Genomic DNA, 25,210 nt, shown 5'->3' with positions numbered 1-25,210 from the left:
CAACACCTGGCTTCAACATGGCATCTGCATAGCTATCAGAACAGACTTCACCCATCCTTAATTTCCTTTCCTCACCCATTCACCTAAAAAAACATTTATAAAAACTGTGTTAAAATTACCTCAGGAGACTCTCGTGTGGTGTTCTCATCATGGTCTGAGATCTGTCTGCGTGTAATAATAGCATGCTCCACATCTATGTTATTGTTCTGTCTTCTTTGCATCTCCACATCAACGTTCCTGTAACACACAACCACAAAACACACAACACACAAAACACACACACACACACACACACACACACACACTATTTGACTTGATCTCCTTATATATTTAATATGTAGCCTAGATAGTAAAGTGTGTATCAACCCACAAGGAATGGCTGCACAGTACTGCACCAACAAGAAAAGTGATGTAACTTTGCTCGGGAGAGGGGAGCCGTCTTACTGAATTGTGGGTCGTGTCCACTGTGTGGTTCTGCTCTCGTGATTGACAAAGTAGGTTCTTCCCAGGTTGTCCTGCCGCTCCTCCCAGCCAGGGGGCAGAGCAGGCAGAAGCTGGTTTTGTCTGGGACCTGACATGTCCTGAGCCTCCAGAAACTCCCAACCAGGCTGCATGACATAAACACAAAGTTTTAAAAAACAGGAAAAGCAGGATGGAGACAATATCCTAATGCCAGCTGTTTAACTGCACCGACAAAAGAAGAAAGAACTTGGCAACTAGAAGAAAATTCACAGACTGGAGCTCTGACTTAGCATCAGCATATTTTACAAAGGCTATGGACACACAATGGGACAAATATAGAATGGACTCATGGACTATGTGTTTTAAGACAAGACTTACATTTGACACTATAAAGAGCACATATTACTGCTATGACATTTCATTGTTCAAAACTCTATGGTGAAAACCATAAAACCGTGACAATGCCAAGGTTATATTATCTATCATCGGATGGGTTAACACAATGGTGATTGAGCCTATGGCCAACTGATGAAAGCCTTTGCATTTGCATTATAACTGGGTGTCTGTGGTGACATTCTCGGGAAAAATCACAAGCGGTGCACAGTTAGTGACCATTTATGATGAGAGAGAGAGGGTAGGCGGAGCTAACACAACAGACTTGCTCTCTGCGAACAGTTTTTTGCGGTCTCTGTGGGCTATGAGAGTAAATGGATACTATGGCCTAACAAACAAAGAAAAGAGCGATGACTCCAGACCATAGGCGCTAATTTATGTTTTCCTCCGTGGGTGCTCACACGCGCACACCCTTTAAAAAAAAAAAAAGTAGTCAAAAAATGTTTGCATTTTAGAATCTTAGGAAATGGACAGCAGCCGGCACGAACACACACGCCATAATAAAGCCGTAAAGTAGGCTATCTTTCAACTCAGGACGGCGCCACTTCTCACAAATACAGATATACACTTGCTTGTTTTTTATGGCTTTGTAAGTTGATTTGTAGAGATATTCAATGGCCGATGAACTATCTTGAGTGATGTTCTAAAAAGTTAATTTGAGGCTGCAGCTGATCTATTTTGAACAGGTAAGAAGCATTACTGCGTAGGCAAACTCAACAGAAGAAGATCTGTGATATTTTTGAAGGAGCTATCTCCTTGCTGAACAAGCATCAGCCAGACTTACATCCATGTCCTCAGTCTGTTCTACTGTTTCCTCCGCTGAATCTGGGTTTTTTGGCAGGTAGGTCATTTTGAGACGCAGGTGACCTTTGACTCTGGACTTGTGGCTGCGTGACAAACAGATGAATTTATTTTTTTTAACAAGGAAGAAATTAATATTGCCAGGAATATTTCAAAATAAAGAACTATGGCTTATCATTTCTCCTACAAATAAATATATGTAAAAATGAAATGTTAAACAGGGAAAGATCATGCAATAACGCCAACCTTCGTGGGTGAAGCAGAAAATCCTTGAATGTGTATGGCCTTTCTGTATTAGGATTTTCTGTCTGAGAAAAAAAATAAAATAAAAAGGAAATGTTTAATTCTCCCAACATTTTTATAGCCGCGTGAATAAATCTGGCAGTGTACCATAACACAGTACATTCAAAGAGACTGGTGATGGTGACTGTGTACCATGAGGGCTACTTTGTTGGTGTTGTATTTATAATGAAACAACAGCAGGAGTGCAACATAAACACGGCGTACTGTGTTTCCAAAACTATAGACAATGATGTGGAACAGACACCAGAGTAGAGGCGTGCATGTTTATTTTACATGGTGACATTGGTGAGATTGAGGTCAAGAGCTTGTGCAGCTAAAGCTACAGTTAAAACAAAATAAATTAAAACTTACATGAACTTAAACAAGTCACAGACATTAATATAAAGAGAACAAGAGTTTCCTGCAACCAATGACTCACCGGTATCTGATTTAAGGGGATGTCCACCTGGCCCAGAAAGTCATCACGTGTCTGACAGGGAGAGAGAGAGAGAGAGTGAGTCACACACAGATATCAGGAGCATGACATTATTATCACGCACACGCACGCGCGCGCACACACAGACACACACACACACACACACACACACACACACACACACACACACACACACACACACACACACACACACACACACACACACACACACACCTTGATCTACATAAATATATTTAGTATGTAGCCTAGATAGATGAATGGCTTCACTGTGCTATTGCTAGAGAGACTGGGACCAAAATAATGTAGCATTTGTAAACTGTTATTTCTTTGAATACTTCACACAATCACTGCATGCCTTTATCACAGTCGTTTCAGTCTCGAAGGCCGAGTGCTGAAGGCAAACACACTGTACTAAGGGAGTCAACTTTGTGACCAAATTAACACCCGCGGCAGGTCAAACTGTCTAACAGCAGTATATACTGTAGAGTGTGTACTTGAACAAATATAGATAGAGGCCTCCTTCCTCCTGCCTTTGCATGTCTAATTTTGCAGCCAAGAAAAGCAAGTCCAGGTTAAAAGATACTTGCCACGTGCACACCAGCAATGACCCTGAAAACTCGTATGAATATCTCCTCTATATGCATTTTTTATTTTGCAAAGATTTTAACCACAATGGTGGTGGGTTTTTTACTTACTAGTTTGATTAGCACAGTTGTCACTAATGGTCTTAGAATTATTTTTAATTTTATTTTATTTCTTAACCCATGCTGGGTTTCATATTAAATGTGGTATTTAACTTGAACTACATCATAACAAATAAAGGTAATTATTGGATATTTAATAAAAAATACCTAAAAAGTCACAAGTTAACAAGTAAAGACACACAAGTCTAATTCTGCGTTCCATTTAACTCAGAAGTCAGAGCTTGGAACTGGGAATGACGTCACACCCGAGTTGACCGCGTTACAGTAACAAGTCAGACTATTTTATATAATTATTATATTTAATGGGGTGTAAAGACGGGGGAAAACAGGGGAAATCTGACTTAAGAACTACTACTACTACTGATGTTTAAGAACGTCTCCGTATTTAGTGGCATTAATGTTGGTTACATTTATTTACACACCACAGTCCACAGGAGATTAAGAAAATAACAATTTGTGTTTCTTTTGGTATTGTTTACGAACAGCCAGTGTACTGGAGAATACACAGTAGGGCAGTTTCATATAGAACATCGTCATGCACCGATATCCTCCCCCTAAAATGTAAATAAATGAAAACTGACTAAGACTTTTTACAAAAACATTTCTGAACCACATTGTCCTGTCCCACAATATGTCTGTGTGGGTAATCTCATTTTATGGCATTGTTTCACATTTAAAATCAATAAATTGAGTGCACCTTAGTGTCACACAGATCTACCTTCATCTAAATTTCACTTTCACTCCACAGTATATTTGATCTTACACTTAAACCCAGAGCCTATGTAACAGGCACCCACTACTTATATTTATAAATGTATAAATATTTATCAATACACTGCCCTTCATAGCTTTTAATGATCTGCTCAGACGACAAGAAACTGAACCATACAAACAATGACAAACTTATTGGACAACTGATCCCTCTGTCAAATTAAAACTCAGTATTTCATAAACGGCAATGCATAAACAATGAGTGAGATCAAGCTTAACAAAGAGGAAGTGTATGCTTTGGACACATGACAAGACTGCCCAAGATAAAAAAGACAGCCATAGATAAATGTCCTTTCAGAGCATCCCCTGAAGGTTCATGTGACACTAAATGCAACTCAGTTTAGCATGTGGCATTCAGCAGTGCTGACCACGTACTGTACGAGGTTGTGGCAAACAGTTACAGACGCATGTTTGGGCATCTGTGGAGCAAGCTCAGTGATATCCATCTTAGTTCTGCAACGACAAACTACTTTTAACAGGTGGACAGCAGCTTGTGAAACCTAAACTTCTGAAGAGCTACTCAGCTAATGTTATTGGAGCAGGCAAACAAAGTGTCTGATGATGAACCATCCTGATCAGGAATTTATACGTACACATCTGAGAAAAAAGAAAAATTCCATCAAATAAGTTGGAACAAGTTATATTTTGGCAAAGACACTCATTAAAAACTGCCAAAGCTGCAGAGACTATGTTTGATTGTCATGACAAAGCAAAGTTGAAGCTGTACAATGAGGAAGCCCTTGTTTTCCACACATGAAACCATTTGCTGTCACAGCAGGAGGCAGTAACACCAAGTCTGATGGCCTGTTCTGTTCATTTGTTTTGCTGATGAAAGTGTAAAGCAAAACATATTTATTTTAACTCTTAAAGGAAGGAAAATGTCATATTTTGCTTTCTATTTCTCTCCAGTTTTGACAGTTAAAGCCTAAGAGTTAAGCTTGGTGTTGCAGGGCTGTTTTCATAATGGGTGAGTTGCTTCTCTAAACCACATGTTATCACTTCTGAAGGAATCTAAAAGAGTTCTAGCTTGAACCAAGGAATCTTAGAAAGAAAATCTAGGTTTCCTTGGCTTGACTCAGGCAATGCAACCTGCCAACACAAACACACACGCCTGTGGCAGCTGCACAAAACTAGTTGAGAGAGGTGAATCTGGACGCTCCATGACATGTAGGTCATGTTCAACTTGATAACCTAGAAAATTAAATGAAAGTTAAATTTGGGCCATTTATACTACATCTTGGTTGTTGGGGTTGTTCAAAATACAGCAGGAAGATTCCTAATTTCTGTTTTCATTTCATTCACATTCATAAAAATGTAATTTCCTCTTGCGTGATTAATAAAGGTTTGGTATGTCTTCTTCTTCTTTTTCACTTTCCTTGTGTACTGTGGTCACTACTGCACTACTGGTTGTTCATTAACTCGTAAGATGAAGTATACGGGGTTATGAGAGAATTGCAGATAAGATCTATTCACCTCTAGGGATCAATAAAGGATTATCTTATATTATATAGTTTATCAGCTTTAACTTTTTTTCTGTTGCAATATTTGTATGGATGTTACAATAAGCCCATATAGGTCTAGTTATAGGTAGACTGACATTTGATTATTTATTTCCCCCTTTGTTTTTGTTTTTTATAGTAGATAGACTGTTTTTAGGCATGAGGTAATCATTTTTACTGCTGCTGTAAAAGGGGAGTACAGAGCTCATTTAGCCATATTTAGTAAGGAAAATCACTATACATTTAAAAAAAAATGTCAATCAATTTCTGGGCTAAGAGGAACTTAAGACTTTTATTTTCACATGTGCTTCCTATTTATTTGAATTATGATATACTTATTGAATGTGAATCAGATTGTTGTTTCTCCATTATGGGCATACACAGTCAGGATGTAAACAAAGGTGTGTAGTATTTGATGTAGACTTTGAAGAGGGAGATGTGTGATGTGACACTTGACTAAATACGCATGAAGGACTATGAACATCAAAGCTCAAGTGAAATGAATATACATGAAACTGGTATTTCATAGGCATTTTAAAGTGAGAACATAAAACCTAGATTAACAAAAGCAAATTTAGATCTTTAAAAGTAAAAGGACTGGCTAATTAGGTAAAGAGGAGACCTTCTTACTTGTCAACCTGCTAAATGCAAGGGGAGAGGCTGACACCCGATACTTCACAAACACTGCCTGGCAGGGGGACCCATAGCAAAGGGAACGCACCAACCTTTTACTGGGAAAGGCTCCCGCTCCCATCCTGCCTGCATTACATTACCCCCACCACACACACACCCACACACCATGTCCACAGATGGCTGGCATGACAGTGCGCTGCTCTAGTATCATGCTGTTAAATTTGAATCCACGGGACTGGGCCGTGCTACAGACCACCAGACTATCTGGAGTCAGGGAGAATATTTCAGAGGCACTTTATTTATATCAGCAAGGGGCACTGCTTTTCCCACCACTAAAATTAGCCCGGGTAAATACTTAAGTCGATTACTCATAGCGCTAACAGAATAGTAAAAATGGAGAACTACTTTAAAGTTGAGCCAACAAACGAACATACTCAAAATGAAAGACGGGCAACTTTTCCTTCTCATTCACCCTTTTCTTAGAAACCAATATGCAAATGGGTTTACTGTAATGTAACCCAATACCTCTGAATGTTTGTCCACATTGGGCTTGTTAATTGCATGACTTAGCTGTAGCGATCTTCTCAGTTACTGAATGCCACTCTAGCTTGTGGTAAGCCTAATGGCTGACCATGAGTAAACAGAGTTTTGAATGGCGAGCAGTAAAGGAGAGCACCATTATCACTGCATATATATTCCATACTGAAAAATATCAAGTGTCAAAAACTATAAACTTTCCTTCAGAAACTATAAGATAAAGATTTAGCATAAAGCCACATGCCAAATATTTGTTATTTGCAATATTCAGGACAGTCCAACTTTAATTTTACAATGTACATGAAAGCAGGAATAAAAGTGGCGTCATCTGAGCAGTCAAACCAAAGCAGTATGAAATCTACTTAAACCAGTTAAACAACTCTATAGGCGACTCCACAGTGTTTCTTTGTAGGGCATTCATATGTCAAAGGCTTAATTGAAAGCTGTTTGCTTCTGAATACAATACAAGTTTCAGGCTTTTCAGGTTGTTCCTGTTGCTCAGTGAGCATAAATTAGATCCAATCAACACTCACCTTGGTGTTTTGAACCGGGCTCTTTGGTGTGTTAGTTCCTTTGTGGCTTGTGTTTACATCAGTAACAGAGCTCGGCAACTTAGCTGAGCAGCAAGGAGACAAATGAATGTGCACATGTGGAGAGTGAGGACTACTGAGTTTTGGATTTGAAACGTGACATGAAATTCCAGTGTTAGCGTAGGGCACCTCCAGGGAAAAGCTCCTTTGTATGGTGCGATGACAATGGTTTTCATCAGGCCTTTCCTGACCTTTTCCTGATGAACGGACCCTGTGGGCTTTTTCTGACAGTTTGGTTGAGGAGAACAAGCAAGCAGAAGTACTACGATACAGTTTTTTGTGAGGGTCCTGTTCACCCTTGGGATGCGTGGCTGGGTTAGGAGCCTCGGGATATTCCACATTGACTGTAGCTGTGGTTGTAGCTCCCTTCCCGGACACCATTGGTCTCTGGTGGGCAAAGTGCAGCAGCACGCTGCTGGAGTGACGATTCGATCTGTCTAGAGTTGATGACAGTTCCCTTATTTTACTCCTGTCCTCCATTTTTCCTTTTGGTTCATCCTGTATAGGAATATTAAATTGCACCATGTGTTTGGTGTCCCTCAACTCGGATGAACAGCTTCCTTTTGGGAGACGACGGTCACTTGCTGCCGTGGTGGTGGACTCTTTGCAATTCACTTCCTCATCATCTTGTGAGAATTCACTGGCAGATGTCTGAAGAGATGACTGATAAGACCCCCTGGCTGGTGGGAGAGCAGGTAGAGCCACTGGACTGACTGGGGAAGCAGGTGGGGTGCTGCAGGGGCTCTTTGGAAATATAACCAAGGAGGAGCACCGTCTCAGCGGGACTTTGGACTTTCGGCTGAGTAGACTCCTCTCCTGGGTGGTCCTGTGCTTTTCTGAAGCCTCTGGCTCAAAGATGCTGTTGCTGCTACAGTACCCGGCATCGCTGGCCATGCTGCTGCTGCACGAGCTTCCGTCAGAGCCACTGCCTGCTCCTCCTTCACTGGCCCTCGGGTCTCCATCCTCTATATTGCCATTAAGCTCTCCACTGAGCTTTCCACAGGGCTGCAGCGAGATCTGCAGAATGCTCTTTTTATTAAATCCTCCAGTGTTAACCCTGGGTATGAATACTGAAGAATACTGCTGTAAATTAGCATAGTTCGGTGACAAAGGAGTCACCTTCAAGTGTACAGAACTGTGCGCCAGACTCTCTGCGGGGCTACGAGCTGACACACTGACTCCGCTCTGCTCACCATGGCTGCTGAGGCTTTCTGACAGAGGGTCCGTGTTGCTTCTCCTTGACGCAAAATGCAAGCGCAGCCGACGTGCCATTCGTTTAACTCTCTAATCCCTGCAGCATCGGTGAGAGCTGCATGATCAAACTTGCTGTTAGGAAAAAAGGAAAGCAAAGCAACTGCTCGGAGCTCTGCTCTGTGATCACAATCATTAGCGGCTGTACATTGCCAAAATAGCTCTGTTGACAACCTACATTCCTCTCCAGGCTGATCTCAGCTTTTCGTCAGAGGGGGTCAGTGGTTCTGTTTGGAGACATGACCCAAACATACGACCTTTGAAACAAGAGGAATCCTTAAGAGTTAGCCCCTTTAGGCAGCTTAAACCCTATACAGAAAACAACGTTACACTAAAACTTAAAAAAGGACAGAGCTTCTACTACTGACCTGCTTTATAACCTTAGCTTAGCTGCTAGTTAACCGAAACCTCCTGAGTTCAAGCCAGACTAATGCTTAACACCTCGTGTCTGTTCCAGCAGCCTCACTCCTATTCACCCTTTGGAGAAAACAACAACATGGTAGCCCTCTACGTTACATCTTAGACTGAAGCTCTGGTAAACTGTTACATCTGCCTCAGGCCATTCACTCAAGACTCCTCTTCCTGCTGCAGCTATGCTTCTAATGTTTCTGGTGCTCTGTGCCTCCAGGAATATTTTTACCAACTGCTATTGAATTACAGGAAATCAAAAGGGAATGACTTTCAACATAATTCTGTATCAGAATGAGGACTGCGTTGTGAAATTACATAGCACACAAAAAAGAAAAACACCACAGCCTGTGAAAATATGCAGGGAAGTTTTTGTAAACTGCAAAAGCCATTAAACTTATTTAATAAAAAAGTACAACTAAAGCAAAGAAATATTTCAAAAAATGTGTTTTGCTTGCAAAGGAACAAATGTGTTAAGCAATGACGAAGTAATCAGCGACATATTATCTGTCTGCCCACAGAAAACACATGGAAGATGAGAGCAAGATTTGACAGTGACATGACCTGTTACATGACACTTCATGTAACAGTCAGTGCTGGTCTGATTTCCTCTCCATGGCTGTTGACAGTCCTGTTTATTAATGGCAGCCTATTGTGAGTCAGGCTGGCCTATTTCATGGCATTTCTCTGCATCCAAATCATTATTAGTATTAGATGTAATATTAAAAGACACAGCCAGGATAAAGACATGATTCACCAGAGGACACTTCCCTGCTGCAGCTGTCTATTTTTTAACCCAACATGACAAACTACTAGGACACCTTGTGATTGGCTATGAATCACACATCTGTCCAAAAACAGATTTAATTGATGGTGGTGCTTAGGCCATAAGATAAGATTGGTGACACATGCTACACTATTTATGCCAAGTCATACGGTATTGTGTAATAGGCCCATAATAAAGCAAAGCCACCTGTAATATACACATTGAATGTGGCACCATAAAATGATTGTGACCAAAAGAAACACTGAAGGACAAGCTATATTTAATAAACTCTCTAGAAAACCTGTTTGAGTGGCATTACACACTGTGTCAGTGGTTGGTGGGTGTGTGTGTGTGTGTGTGTGTGTGTGTGTGTGTGTGTGTGTGTGTGTATAGAGTAGAGTAAAGGCTGGACATGAGAGACAGAGGATGGCTCTGTCAATCAGCAGGTGCAGCTGTAATGAGTTAGGCTGACGAGTAACATCCCGGTCTATAACCGCCCCCTCACCAGTACCAGGACAGGTCTGGACCAGTTTTTTTGCTATTCATTCAGACAACAAGGAGTTTGGCCTTGGAAAGTGTGCTTGCTGCTCTCCTTTTTAGCTTTCTGTAAACACTTCTTCCTAAATCTGTTTCTGTAGTTGGTTGCACAACAGCTCTTTAGCATTTTATCAGTGATTTCCATGTGAATTCATGATGGCCATTCATTCACGGGGGGGGAGTAACCATGGCAACTTCTGCATACGGTGATTTCATGTGCATACCCTCTATTCATGCTGTCTCTGGAAGTGAGACAGGACCTGCTACACAGGCATCTCCAAGGCAGAGTGTGATGGAGGAGCAGGAAGGAAACTTTAGAAAGTATCTTATTTAGATTTTGATGTGTCTGATTCGGTCCTCCATTGTGTGTGTCTACAGGAAGGACAACACTGTTGTTAGATCATGGGGTCTCTCGTGGTGTCGCCTGGAGCATTCCTTCAATCTCCTCCTTCACTGAACAGTTTAACCTGCTCAGCAAGCCACAGAAGAAGAAGATCTGAACCCAGCATAAATTAAATGTACATATTTAACTTCAAGCATTTACAAAATAACCGATCAGAAGCTGCAATGTTTATCACACAGTGTGTATTACGAGTGTAATGTTGCGTTATTTGAGACTTTCATGGCAATCCACCAATTAGATTTATGTCATATGTTTTGTGAATAATAATGGAAATAGGTGAAAGGTCAAACTGTGGATCACACACATTATAACAAACCGACCAACAGACCCAGTTTCATTCCCAGACTGTGCTGCTAGCTAGACAAAAAAGTTTATGCAAACGTTTCCTGCATTTCCTGCCTATTCCTCTAAATGTCAGAGCAGCAGTGACACACGTATACACAGAAACACATTCGCAGTGCTGATACACCCTTCAAATTCTTACAAAATCTACCAGAGACATGACAAGGCAGCTTTGAGTTAGTCATGGTCAGGTTTGATGGCTACAATGACACATTCTAGAAACATTTAGCCAAACTACAAAAAAAAAAAAAAAAAACTAATAGTAAAGAAGGAGCTATGTTTACGTGGACAACATGTGCATGTATGTTTTTACTTATTCTTTATTGTGACCTGTTGAGGGACTGTAGATGAAAATCTAAGCCAAATCTTGTGCAAAACACCAAACTGCAGCAACTGTTCTATGTTGTACAAGCTCCTTTATGAACAACCAACAAGAATACAGAATTATAAAGCAAAAGAGAGGAGAAGGAGAACACAGAAAACAAATGATAACATTTTCACAGCACAGCATTGTTCGTTCTGAACCTCTCACTGAAATGTGACATGTTGTGCATAGTGACAAGTGCTTAGAAATAGCTATCTGACACATGGCTGTGCACCGACAGTGCTCTTTCTTGTTATATGCACAGAACAGACTCAACCAAGCAGGTTGATGAAGCAGCAGGGAGAACCGGGCAGCTAAAGATATGTCCAAACTCATTTGAACTGCAACTCAGTAAGAAAACTGCAAGATATATTCAAGAAAATATTACTATCTCTCTACTTAACACATCAAACTTCTTTTTTGCTACAGAACAGTGTGGAAAATAGCTTAAAAGGGAATTACAGTGGGGGGAAATGCAAATACCAAGCTACTGTAGCTTAAACAAAACAAGTAACAAGTTTCCAAAAATGTTTTATGTATGGTTTTATACAATATGTGTGGCCATGCAGCCACAAATAAATAAATAAAAGACTGTTTTCTTTTGAGTTTAAGGGTAGGGTGCACTAGCTACTGAAAGTGTTACTTTCCTAATAATGTATTCTATGTAAAGCTCTAATAAAATTGTTCCAAATGAGTAAATTGTGGTTTACTCAGCTGACAATCCTGAGATGTTAACTGAGAGATGGCAATGTAATGTATTCAATACGTGTCATCATACACATTCAATATGCAGGTGTAGGTGAAGTTAGGGGACATTTAGTGACTGTTCATGTTGGCTAACTGCTTTACTGTGTTTATATAACAGACAGAGCCTGACCTCAGAGACAGCAGTGGTGCTGTCTCTGAGGTCAGGCTGCTCAGGTGTCCCAGGACCTGCTGTGTATCAGACCAGCATGGAACTGGGTCAGCAGCTCGACTGAGATCACGCTACAACCTGGCATTCCCAACAGGTTTAACATTGCTGTGCACTAACTATGTAATCAATAAGAGAACACAGTAATCAATATTCCCTGCAGTCTAGGGATAGATAGGCCATTTTTTGGCAGTTTGCAGATTATCTGTATCAGCGTTTTATTTGCCTGATAACTGATAATTAATTAAAAAGTGAGCTACTTTGGCTCCGCTACAGCTCTGTGTCTGTCCCTCTGCTTCGATTTCACTCACTACTGAGTCTGACTTAATGTCCCGCCCACAACACTATCTGACTATCTTTTGTATATATATATATATATATATATATATATATATATATATATATATATATATAAAACGTTTCTAATGAATTAAATAATTGCTTAAAGCATTTAAACAAAGTTTTGTGTTAGTTTGTAATATTCCAAAATCTTAATTTTGACTTAAAGATTTTCATTTTCACTGTAAATGCATATCACTTCCATATATCGGTTATCGGATTCATTAACTACAAATAATCAGTATCGGCCCTAAAAAAACAGTATCTGTCGATCGCTGTTGCAGTCTCCTATCTCAAATCTACCATCACACAACAACCCACATCTTAATTCTTATGAGTTGCTGCTAAACACAAGAACCCTAAACATTTGTGCCATAACAGAAACTTTTTTTTTTAACCTTTATTTATTCAGGGAAGGTTCACTGTGAGTTCACATTCACACAGTTACACATTCATACCTGGAAGTTGCCCAGTACAACTACAGTCTGATCTGCTGGCCACTGAGCAGCTCCACTGGAGCGGTTGGGGTTAAGGGCCTTGCTCAAGGGCAACTCGGTGGTGTTAATAAGGGAGGGACAAGTGCTCCTCTTTCACTTTCCCCACCCAGATTTTATCCTGTCGGTCTGGGGATTGAACTGACGACCTCCTGGTCACAAGCTCGCTTCTCAGTATCTATCTTCTAAGTATCACTACCTGTAATATCTCCATCATCTACATGATATTCAACTCTTTTCAATCTCTATCCACACTTGTAAACAGGCATTAGGATGCCCTTAAGGCAGCCAGATTTCCCGTTATTATCAGCTCTGAATAATAATATATAATAATACACATGTCCTGGCAATAATGCAATAAGGGCTGTTGTATCAGGCTGACAAACCAAAGTTAACCTTGCACTGACAGAGGATCCCCTTATACTCAGAATATGACACATTGCCTTGTTTGGCATTCAGAGTGTTTTGTGGTATACACACAGTAGGTAACGAGAAAACAATGTTTTTATATCAAAATATGTTTTAAACTAATCTATCAATCTATCAGTGAGACTTTTTCCTGGCTTGAACAATTTTGGGCTGTGTCCAATATGCTGCGTGTGTTACAACTATCAATTAAGATGTGTCCCTCTATAGAAGAGTAGCTCTTAAAATTGATTTCTAATATTTTCTGTTCATTATCAAAGATTTGTTCAGACAAGTCTACAGAGTCAGGAGCTCTGTCAATGTAAAGCCTTTTCAGGGCTTTTAAGCATAATACGGTATACCTAACAAAACACTTGGCCCCATAATTTTAACAAACTGACATTTAGCATGGTTGGCTGTCCGCCCTGTGTAGTCTGTGCTCAAAGTGTAAAAGTGATGTGCACTAAAAATGACCTTTTGTGGAAGGTTACAACGTATATTTTGTTTTGTCAGAAAACAGATGTGAACACTATTTGTAGGTGAACTAGTACAACAACAAAATTGTCAATTTATTAATAAGTCGATCAATAGAAAATCCATTGTCAACTATTTTGGTAATCGATTAATCGTTTCAGTAATAAAAAATAAAAAAAAACATTCCCTTGTTCTAACTGCAAATGTGAGGATTTGCAGCTTTTTTTGTCTCATGCGATAGTAAATCTGAATATATTTGGGTTTTACACTGTTGGTCAGACAAAAGCAACAATTTAAAGACATCTTCTAGGGCGTACAGGCATTTTTTACTATTTTCTGACATTTTATAGACCCAACGATTAATCAAGATATAATCAGTAGGCAGATTAATAGAACAGGAAAATGATCATTGGTTGCAGCCCTAAAGTGATCCAAGCCTTCCACACTTGGAATCCACATGCTTTTAGTAAACATCAAGATGTAATTAAATACTTTGTAGAAAAAAAACAGAAATAGAGCAATTCAAACACAACAACCTACAACCAAAGATTTTTAGTATATCAAAATTACACAGAGAAAGGTTGACCATAAATAAATAATTACCAGGCGGTTCTCATCAAACACCTCCAACAGCAGACGTTGCCTTCTGGGATCAACCTGAAACATAATGACTGGAAAGTCAGAGTGCTGAAATACTGCGTTCAACAATGAGCCATGGTCAACAAAGCCAACAAAGTCCTGACTTTTAGCATTTTATGGTTAAATATGAAATTTTTGAAATATACAGTAAATGAATATAGTTTCCGATTATAAAATGCCCCAAATGATCTCATGGCACATACATGAGTGTAAATATTCCCACAACATACAGTACATAGGTGCATTTAAAATGTTTAATGTTGATTTATTTAAAGTTTCACTTACTATGATACAGAATTCTTCATTCCATTTTGGGTCCAGTGTCTTCATGTAACATGATATGGAAAGGAAAATCAAAATAAAATAGGAGTCCACAAATAAAACAAGTGTACGTGCAAATTTAGGTGTTCACTTGCTCACCTTTTTCTTTGTTTTGGTCTGAAGACATGTGATTACTCCGCTGATAGGGTCATAGAGGGACAGTTTTGTATATGGATCGCTGCAGGACAAAGAGAGACACATTAGGTTCAGGTCTGGTGGACAGTTACGATCTGCAGTCTACCACCTCAAGCTCAGATCTAGAGGGAATTGAAAAATACTTTAAAGGGGTGATAGAATGCAAAAACAATTTTACCCTCTCATAGTTGAAAAACGACAGTTTGGAGGGTAACTAGGACATACATAAAACCTGAAAATCCCATTGACACCTCTTTCCTCTGCAAATCTCACAATTTGAAATTGCCTCTGAAAACGGGCAACTCTCAACGAACCACAGAGTTGACGTCAACTCGGTGGCTCCTCCTCATTTGGCTCTAGTCTCTCTCTTTGTCACGCCCGAACATTTACATAGGCTACACCACTGACCTGAGATCAGTTAGTCTTCTGAATCTAGGTCACGCAGATCTCAGAAATGTTATACATTGTTCGTCCGCTTTTTAATTACTAAATTCACTTCTGAGACTATTTTATGCGAGAAATCAACTACGTGAGGTCAAATATGGGCCATTTTACGAAAATTGATGGCTAATTGCAAATTTTGTCTGACTGTGTGTCGCAGTTCAGCAGGAGCTCAGCCTCGCCATCCGGCGTGTCCTCCTTCACAGACCCCAGCTCGCTGTGAGCTAGATGGATCTCCGTCACGACCGGAAGCCTGCTGCGCGCCATACCCGCGCAAAGTCACCGGTTACTGGAGTACCAAATGCCGAGGCCCTGACGGAGCTCCAGGGCCTGCAGCTAGCCGCGATCTTTACCCATAGGATTGAAGGGACACTAGCAGCTAACGAAACCCCTCACAAAAATGCATTAAATTGAAATTGGACACAAGCGTTAGCTTTGTAAGACCTTAGGGGTAGCTGTAATATAAGTAGCGTGACGAAATTCAAACTGTAAATATACTATAGTTATGCCGGCAGCCTCTCCGTGAACCATCACCTTATCGTGGTGGAGAGGTTTGTGTGTCTCTGTGAACCTGAGGGCTGTGTTGTCTGGAGCTTTGTGCTCCTGGTAGGGTCTCCCAAGGCAAAGTGGTCTCAGGTGAGGGGCCAGACAAAGAATGGTTCAAAAACCCCAATGAAAAAGCTAAGCAGAGATGGAGTGACCCTGCCCGGAGGAAGCCCGGGGCCCCGTCTGGAGCCAGGCCCAGGCGGTGGGCTCGTCGGCGAAGCGCCTGGTGGCGGGTTTGCCACGGAGCCCGGCCGGGCACAGCCCGAACAAGCTACGTGGCAACTCCCTCTCCATCCCATGGGCCCACCACCTGTGGGAGGAACCGTTGGGGTCGGGTGCGATGCCACATGGGTGGCAGTGAAGGTCAGGGGCCTCGACGGACCAGACCCGGGCAGCAGACGCTGGCTCTGGGGGCGTGGGCGTCACCTCTCTGTGGGGAAGGAGCCGGAACTGGTGCGGGAGGTGGAGCGCTACGGTTAGATCTGGTGGGGCTTACCTCACGCACAGTCTTGGTTCTGGAACCATACTCCTGGATAGGGGTTGGACTCTTTTCTTCTCCGGAGTTGCCCAGGGTGTGAGGCGCCGGGCGGGTGTGGGGATACTCACAAGCCCCGGCTGGCGCCGCTGTGTTGGAGTTTACCCGGTGGACGAGAGGGTCGCCTCCCACGCCTGCGGGTTGTGGGGGGAAAACTCTGACTGTTGTTTGTGCATATGCACCAAACAGGAGTTCGGAGTATTCGGCCTTCTTGGAGACCTTGACTGGAGTCCTGCATGGGGCTCCAGTGGGGGACTCCATTGTTCTGCTGGGGGACTTCAACGCACACGTGGGCAATGATGGAGACACCTGGAGGCGTGATTGGGAGGGCGGCCTCCCTGATCTAAACCAGAGTGGTTGTTTGTTGTTGGACTTCTGTGCTAGTCATGGATTGTCTATAACGAACACCATGTTCGAACATAGGGATGCTCATAAGTGTACCTGGTACCAGAGCACCCTAGGCCAAGGTCAATGATCGATTTCATAATCGTTTCATCTGATCTGAGGCCGTATGTTTTGGACACTCGGGTGAAGAGAGGGGCAGAGCTGTCAACCGATCACCATCTGGTGGTGAGTTGGGTCAGAGGGTGGGGAAGACTCTGGACAGACCTGGTAAGCCCAAACGTGTAGTGCGGGTAAATTGGGAACGTCTGGAGGAGGCCCCTGTCCAACAGACTTTCAACTCACACCTCCGGCGGAGCTTTTCGTGCATCCCTGTGGAGGCTGGGGGCATTGAACCCGAGTGGACAATGTTCAAAGTTTCCATTGCTGAAGCTGCAGCGAGGAGCTGTGGTCTTAGGGTCTTAGGTGCCTCAAGGGGCGGTAACCCACGAACACCGTGGTGGACAACGGTGGTCAGGGAAGCCGTCCGACTGAAGAAGGAGTCTTCCGGGATATGTTATCCCGGAGGACTCGGAGGCAGTTGCAGGGCACCGAAGGGCCCGAAGGGCTGCAGCCTCTGCCGTGAAAGAGGCAAAGCAGCGGGTGTGGGAGAAGTTTGGAGAAGACATGGAGAAGGACTTTCGGTCGGCACCAAAGTGCTTCTGGAAAACTGTTCGCCACCTCAGGAGGGGAAGCGGGGAACCATCCAAGCTGTGTACAGTAAGGATGGGACACTGTTGACCTCAACTGAGGAGGTAATAGGGCGGTGGAAGGAGCACTTTGAGGAACTCCTGAATCCGACTAATACGCCCTCTATGTTAGAGGCAGAGCTGGAGGATAATGGGGGATTGTCGTCGATTTCCCAGGCGGAAGTCACTGATGTAGTCAAACAACTACACAGTGGCAAAGCCCCGGGATTGATGAGATCCGTCCAGAAATGCTCAAGGCTCTGGGTGTGGAGGGGCTGTCCTGGTTGACACGCCTTTTCAACATTGCGTGGAAGTCTGGGGACGGTGCCAAAGGAGTGGCAGACTGGGGTGGTGGTTCCCCTTTTAAAAAGGGGGACCAGAGGTGTGTGCCAATTATAGGGGTATCACACTTCTCAGCCTCCCTGGTAAAGTCTACTCCAAGGTGCTGGAAAGGAGGGTTCGGCCGATAGTCGAACCTCGGGTTGAGGAGGAACAATGCGGATTCCGTCCTGGTCGTGGAACAACGGACCAGCTCTTTCTCTCGCAAGGATCCTGGAGGGAGCCTGGGAGTATGCCCAACCGGTCTACATGTGTTTTGTGGATTTGGAGAAGGCGTATGACCGGGTCCCCGGGAGATACTGTGGGAGGTGCTGCGGGAGTATGGGGTGAGGGGGTCTCTTCTCAGGGCCATCCAATCTCTGTACAACCAAAGCGAGAGCTGTGTCCGGGTTCTCGTAGTAAGTCGGACTCTTTTCAGGTGAGGGTTGGCCTCCGCCAGGGCTGCGCTTTGTCACCAATCCTGTTTGTAGTATTTATGGACAGGATATCGAGGCGTAGTCGGGTGGGGAGGGGTTGCAGTTTGGTGGGCTGGGGATCTCATCGCTGCTCTTTGCAGATGATGTGGTCCTGATGGCATCATCGGCCTGCGACCTTCAGCACTCACTGGATCGGTTCGCAACCGAGTGTGAAGCGGTTGGGATGAGGATCAGCACCTCTAAATCTGAGGCCATGGTTCTCAGCAGGAAACCGATGGAATGCCTTCTCCAGGTAGGGAATGAGTCCTTACCCCAAGTGAAGGAGTTCAAGTACCTTGGGGTTGTGTTCGCGAGTGAGGGGACAATGGAGCGGGAGATTGGTCGGAGAATCGGGCGCAGCGGGTGCGGTATTGCATTCAATCTATCGCACCGTTAGACGAAAAAGAGAGCTTAGCCAGAAGGCAAAGCTCTCGATCTACCGGGTCAGTTTTCGTTCCTACCCTCACCTATGGTCATGAAGGCTGGGTCATGACCGAAAGAACGAGATCCAGGGTACAAGCGGCTGAAATGGGTTTCCTCAGGAGGGTGGCTGGCGTCTCCCTTAGAGATAGGGTGAGAAGCTCAGTCATCCGTGAGGAGCTCGGAGTAGAGCCGCTGCTCCTTTGCGTCGAAAGGAGCCAGTTGAGGTGGTTCGGGCATCTGGTAAGGATGCCCCCTGGGCGCCTCCCTAGGGAGGTGTTCCAGGCACGTCCAGCTGGGAGGAGGCCTCGGGGAAGACCCAGGACTAGGTGGAGGGATTATATCTCCAACCTGGCCTGGGAACGCCTCGGGATCCCCCAGTCGGAGCTGGTTAATGTTGCTCGGGAAAGGGAAGTTTGGGGTCCCCTGCTGGAGCTGCTCCCCCCGCGACCCGACACCGGATAAGCGGACGAAGATGGATGGATGGATGGATGGATGGATGGATGCCGGCAGCCGGCAAGCTCCACGGAGCCTCGAGCCCCGGTTGTCCAGTAACCCAGAAATGGTGACTTTCTCCTGGGTATAGAGCGCAGCGGGGCTGCCGCTGTCTTGTCAGACTGTGTGGACCTCCTGAAGTCCGACAAGTCTTACCAAATTTGCAATTAGCCATACATTTTCGTATAACGGCCCATATTTGAGCTTTATATAGTAGATTTCTCACATAAAAAAGTCTCAGAAGTGAATTTAGTAATGAAACATTGCAGTGTCTGAAATATGAGACCTGCTGTCTTGTCTCCAATGTATGTGTATGTCAACCAATCAGCGCGCAGCTTATCTAAATATTCATGAGCATACCATATTTGGAAGTTCTCGTTCCAAATAGGGCCAAAACACAGGGATGCATAAGGGCCCATAAAATAGCAACCGGGCAATTTTCAGCCCAATCAATGTTACATACCTTATTAGGAGAATAAGGTGTGAAATACCCTATATAATCATTCTATCACCTCTTTAAGGTTCTTTATAACCCACGAAATGGTCAGTGCTGGAGACTGTGTGGCGATATATCTGCTAGTCATTTTAATATTTTTTGGGAGTGTCCTCATATTTGTTCTTACTGGCTCGAGGAGATAACAAAGATCAGGTCAATAGTTGGCATAGAGCTTGATTTCAGTTTCAGTGTTATGTATTTGGGAAACATACTAACAGGGCTAAAAAAGCAGAAAGATAGATATTTATTAGATATATGTAGATATACACAGATATTTATTACAAATACTACTAGCAGGTAGTAAGAAAGTAATAACCAGGAAATGGCTGCAAAAATAGTCTCCAACAGTCCCTGACTGGATAGAAATAGTTCAAGAAATGTATATTATGGAAGGATTGAGACTCGTCACTGAAAAGTGTGAAAAGTACTGGAAAATAATGAAAATCTTACTTGATTTATTAAATGGATATTTATTTAGTTTGAAGAACTCAGTTTTTCTGTACTAGTGTTAACAGAAGGATCATAAGGACCTTTATGAATTCAAATGACAATCATGGACACAAAGGACCCCACAGATCTTGATACTGCAAATTGAGCCTGGTTTCCTTTCATTTCTTGTTTTTCATGAGGTCAAACATTTCACCTTACCCACGATGACCCTGTCTGATGTCCCCTGTTTGGTCTGTTTTTGTCTGTTCTGTTATTGTCAAAATAACAATACAAAATTAAGTTTAGACAGCTATGATCTACTTTCTGCTCTTCATGTATTAGTAGTTTGTGTGGTTCTGCTGCCGATTTCTAAAAGAGGCAAAACACTTTACTGTACATCATTGTCTGATCAGTTCAGGCGCTGCATTCAGACCTGAGAAACATTAACATAATGGTTTTGGCTCAATTATACTCAACGCAAGGTTGACTGTAATTGTTATTTTATGATGGTTTGATACACTGTGACGTGCATTAAAACCACATCAATCAATCACATTATCCATTGCTCAATCTTTATGCCACTTTAGGCCTGCAGCAATGTTGTGCCATTAGTAATATATTAAGTGACTGGTGTTACATTAGAGTGATGCTAATACAGCAATTTTGGTTACGACGCTACGCTAACTATTAAAAATACAGTTGACATAAAGGCATAAAATCCACATTTCATAAACTCTGGATAGATGTCATTGTCAGATTGCATTTGCACAAACTGATTCATTCAAACAGATGGCTTTGGCATACATGTGATGTTTGGTCATGGAAAAGAAACTTGTAATTGCCTTCCTGTCACTCTAGACAATGGATTAGAGGATGCAATTTTAGCAAGTTCTGATTGTCCAGCTTTACTGACAATAATTAGGAAACTGACAGGAAATGGCCCTGACACATGCACAGGAACATGAGGACTTTGATTTTACAGATAATTGTCATCAACAATTTGGAATTTATTAATTATTTTGAGTAATGTGAAGAGTTGTTGCTTTTCTCTTTAATATATCATTGTAAATTAATATATTTGGGCTTTGGGTCAAACAAAACAAGCTATTTTAAGCTGCATCTTGGGATCTGCAAAATTGTGACAGATATTTTTCACAATTTTATGACCTATATTGTAAACGATTAATCAATTAATTGAAAAATAATCAATTTTATATTGATGAAGCCAAAATAATTACTCATTTAGTGATAAATTTGCTGTGTCTGGCTTCTAAATTGTGAGGATTTGATGCTTTTGTGTCTTGTGCGATATTAAACTGACTATCTTTTGGTTTAGGACTGCTTATTCGAAAAGAAAACAATATATTTGACGATATCAGAATTGTTTAATGAAGAAAATGATTGGAAGGTTAATTGTTAATCAAACTAATAGTTAGTTTGAGCCCTACTCATATTCATAAGTTATACAGCACTTACTACAGAGTAAGTGTTAACTATCTACAACTTACCTGGCTCCCAGTATATCTTTTTTGGCTAGCCCAATTCCGGCAATGACTTTCACTTTAAGGATTCTGGTTTCTTGCTGAAATAAGAAAAAAATACGAATGAGTTTATGAATATGATAAAATCATAAAGACAGAGTGCTTGCCGTCACACACATAAGTCACAAACCAAAACAAATAAGGACACTCAAAGAGGTAGATAACAATAAAAAAACAATAAAATCTTGACTAGAAACTGGACTAAACCTAAAAAACTAGGACCATACTCTAACTCTGACTATATATAATAATAATAATAATAATAATAATAATAATAATAATACTTATAAATTCTGTACATGGTTAATGCAAGTCCAGTAGATGCTGAATATTGGCTATATTTCTATATATACTATAGAAATCAATAGCAAGGTACTGGATCATTATAATAGTAACAAAACTCATTGTATTATGAATCCCTATCACATGCATGCAGTGCACACACCACAGAACAATCAGGGTTTTACGCGATGACGCAACATCCTGACAATACAGGCACCGCTGCACATTACCCATCATAACCATAACCCAAAACCCTTATGTATGCCTTCACCGGGAAGTTAGTGAATCGTCATGAGATTTTGCAATCAATCACACGCATGGCGAAAAGGACAGAACTATAGGGTCCTGACATTGTAACATGGAGTGAAAGCTCTGACAACATGATTTTTTAGCAAGATAATTCAGAGTTTGGTCGATGTCAGTGTGGCGCGCAGCGTTTGTGTGTGTGTGTGTGTGTGTGTGTGTGTGTGTGTGTGTGTGTGTGTGTGTGTGTGTGTGTGTGTGTGTGTGTGTGTGTGTGCGTGCGTGTGTGCGGGTACGGGAAACAGAGAAGCGATAAGGAGCCTGTTGTTTTTCCTGGCTGAAAAAAAATGTCTCTAAATTTGGATAGCATTAGCTCAGAAGTAGGGCTGATCAATTACATCGATTTTCAAGCAATAAGTAACACATTTTAGCTACCACAAAACTCATTCTATCGCAAGTTAGCCAGCTAGTGCGTTAGTTAGCTCGCTAATAAACTCCCACTGTTTAGTTAGCTAGTAAGCTTACAGTTAGCGTTAACTAGCTAGACAGTTGGCTAACGACGTGATCACATGAATGCTAGTAAATGTGATAGGAGCGTTACTTTACCTCATCTGTCTGAAGTCCTCGGATGTGTGGAGAAAGTGCAGCCATAATATCCTCGCCCTTCTTCCTCCCAGAGAGCGACAACAAGAAGAACCCAAGAAGAGGAAGAAGACAATCAGGTCCGGTGGTTCAACAGTAGTGGTATTTACTGTTTAGTTACTACTCCGCCTCTTTTATGCCCTCTGTCAGGTGTTTACGCTGGTAGATACCGTGAACCTGACGGTTAGCTGTGACATCGTCGTCACTCTATATCCATCCTCCTCTTTTTCGTCCTCTTCCTCCTCCTCCTCTTCTTGTTTCCTGAATTCCTTCTTCCTGTCACTGTTAAAGCATGGAAAACCCAGAACACTGAAAGGGCATCTGAACGCATCATCAATATTTCACTGCATATGTGAGATATATTGAGAGGTGAAATAGCTAAGTAACGTTATTCAGATCAGTGTAAAATACATCCATGGTAAAAACAAACAAGCTCTATTTTAAGTAAAAGCGGTGCATTCAATGTTACTTAACTAAAAGTAATTAAGTTCAATCAGCAAAAAGCAGTGGTGGAATGTATGTAACTAAGTAACGTTACATTTACTCAAGTACTGTACTTCAGTATTTTGACGTAGCTAGGCTACTTGTACTGTAACAATTGTAGAATTTACTGAAATGAAAAAAAAAAAAATGAAACTTTACTAAAATGAAACCGAAACTTTCTTCCGGCCTATGAAGTCAGGTTTCCTAACTTCCAGGCTTGCTTTCCAAAAGCCATTTTTAGGGTTCAATATCTTCAGACATAGCCTAACTCCTAGAGCCATTACATTTGGTAGGCGAACAGATAGAATGGTGTACAACCAGTCTATGTGTACAACAGATCAAAAATATTGAAAGGCACAAGCAAATGTTATATATTTAGTTACTGGCCCTTGAAAATAGAAAAAGGGGCCCCAGGCAGTTCGACAAAGTATATGAACGTTTCAAAATTCATCCCAAATATTTTACAGAACTTATTTGTTGGTGTCAAATAGTATATAATAAAGTCTGAACAAAATCTAAATGTAAACAAAACACGTACTTACCCAAAGTTTGTCTAGCTCTAACATCTAGTACTAACTAAAATGACAGGAGAGTCAAGAGATCAAGCATGGTCTGTGAAAACACTTGTGTGTGCAAATCAAGAGTGCAATGTGCACTGACCCTCAAAATGCCTCTTTTTAGTTTTAGCTGTTTTAAATTGGTATAATTAGGGGGGCAGTGGCATAAAAGTTAATGATTGCCGGTTCCATTCCCTGAACCAGAAGTAAACAAATGAGCTAGGAAGTGAATGACAGTTACCCTTAACTCAGTACCTGCATCTCAAGTGTCTTTGAGTAAGGGAGTTAAGTATACTGTAAGTAGTTAGTGGTTGAATGGGGTCAATGTTATTGATTGTTAAAGGGAAAATTAGATATCACACTCATGACAACTCAACAGACGTGAGTATGTTAAAGCCATGTTTAAATTACTTGTGCTTGCTACCCAATGCATTATTTTTATTTTCCCCAACTTCATTTGAGTGCCTAAATTCTCAATGGGAAAATGATGCACAATATAATGCCATAAAAGATCCTACAATGGAACAAAGAATGCAGCATTCATAGTATCCGGTATGTACACACAGTATATAGCATGCTTCTTTCTGCTAAAATCTCAGTTTAGTGCTTAATAGTTAATAATTTACTCTATATTGTTTACTATAGTGCTTATTATGTAGGAATAGTCAATGAGTGAACAGGGGAGAGATTTTGTACACCGGCAACCATTATCAGAAATAAATGTCAGCGCATACAAAGGTCATCACATTTGTCCTCCTTTTCGTCCCAGCAAGATGTTCCCCTCATCAATGTTGCAGTCTAATGCCAACAAATACAAATTACTTTTACTTACTAAAGTGCAGTGGTGGAATGTAACTAACTACATTTACTCAAGTACTGTATTTAAGTAAAATGTTGAGGTATTTCCATTGTCTTCTACTTTATACTTCTATTCCACTACATTTTAAATGGAAATGATGTACTTTTTACTCCACTATGTTTATTTGATACCTTTAGTTACTTTGCAGATTCAGGTGAATACAAAATACAATCAACAAATAATTCATGATGTATTATGATGGATAAAGATAAGACTTAATTGATCCCGAGGGGGAAATGCACAAGCTACGGCAGTATATGGACTAGTGAAAAAATAAGCTGCAACATTAAAGTAATGTACACATTAATGCATCAATAATTATAATCAATAATATAATAAACATTCTGAAAATGGGCCTTTCTGCATAATTAATGAGTACTTTTACTTTTTTGAATTCAGGTATTTTACTTGTAACTGAGTATTTCTACACTGTGATACTGCTACTTTTACTCAAGTA

At 41.5% G+C, this 25,210-nt stretch overlaps 1 protein-coding gene across 1 annotated transcript in view; it reads right to left on the bottom strand.

Annotated features, from left to right (window-relative positions):
* The window catches only part of nedd4a (NEDD4 E3 ubiquitin protein ligase a), a 33,226-nt gene extending 10,058 nt beyond the window's left edge, over positions 1-23,168 (bottom strand). The window contains 10 exon segments of the mRNA XM_028573264.1: positions 120-237; positions 445-608; positions 1,640-1,742; positions 1,903-1,964; positions 2,378-2,428; positions 14,429-14,482; positions 14,750-14,788; positions 14,885-14,963; positions 21,655-21,728; positions 22,819-23,168. Of these exon segments, the coding sequence (XP_028429065.1) occupies positions 120-237; positions 445-608; positions 1,640-1,742; positions 1,903-1,964; positions 2,378-2,428; positions 14,429-14,482; positions 14,750-14,788; positions 14,885-14,963; positions 21,655-21,728; positions 22,819-22,863 (789 nt within the window). The 5' untranslated portion in view covers positions 22,864-23,168.
* Between the last annotated feature and the right edge of the window lie 2,042 nt (positions 23,169-25,210).

The sequence above is a fragment of the Perca flavescens genome, chromosome 1, assembly GCF_004354835.1.
Source record: "Perca flavescens isolate YP-PL-M2 chromosome 1, PFLA_1.0, whole genome shotgun sequence".
Lineage (NCBI taxonomy): Eukaryota > Metazoa > Chordata > Actinopteri > Perciformes > Percidae > Perca > Perca flavescens.
Note: the sequence above shows the minus strand (reverse complement) of the source record. Positions and strands in the feature narration are given on the sequence as shown.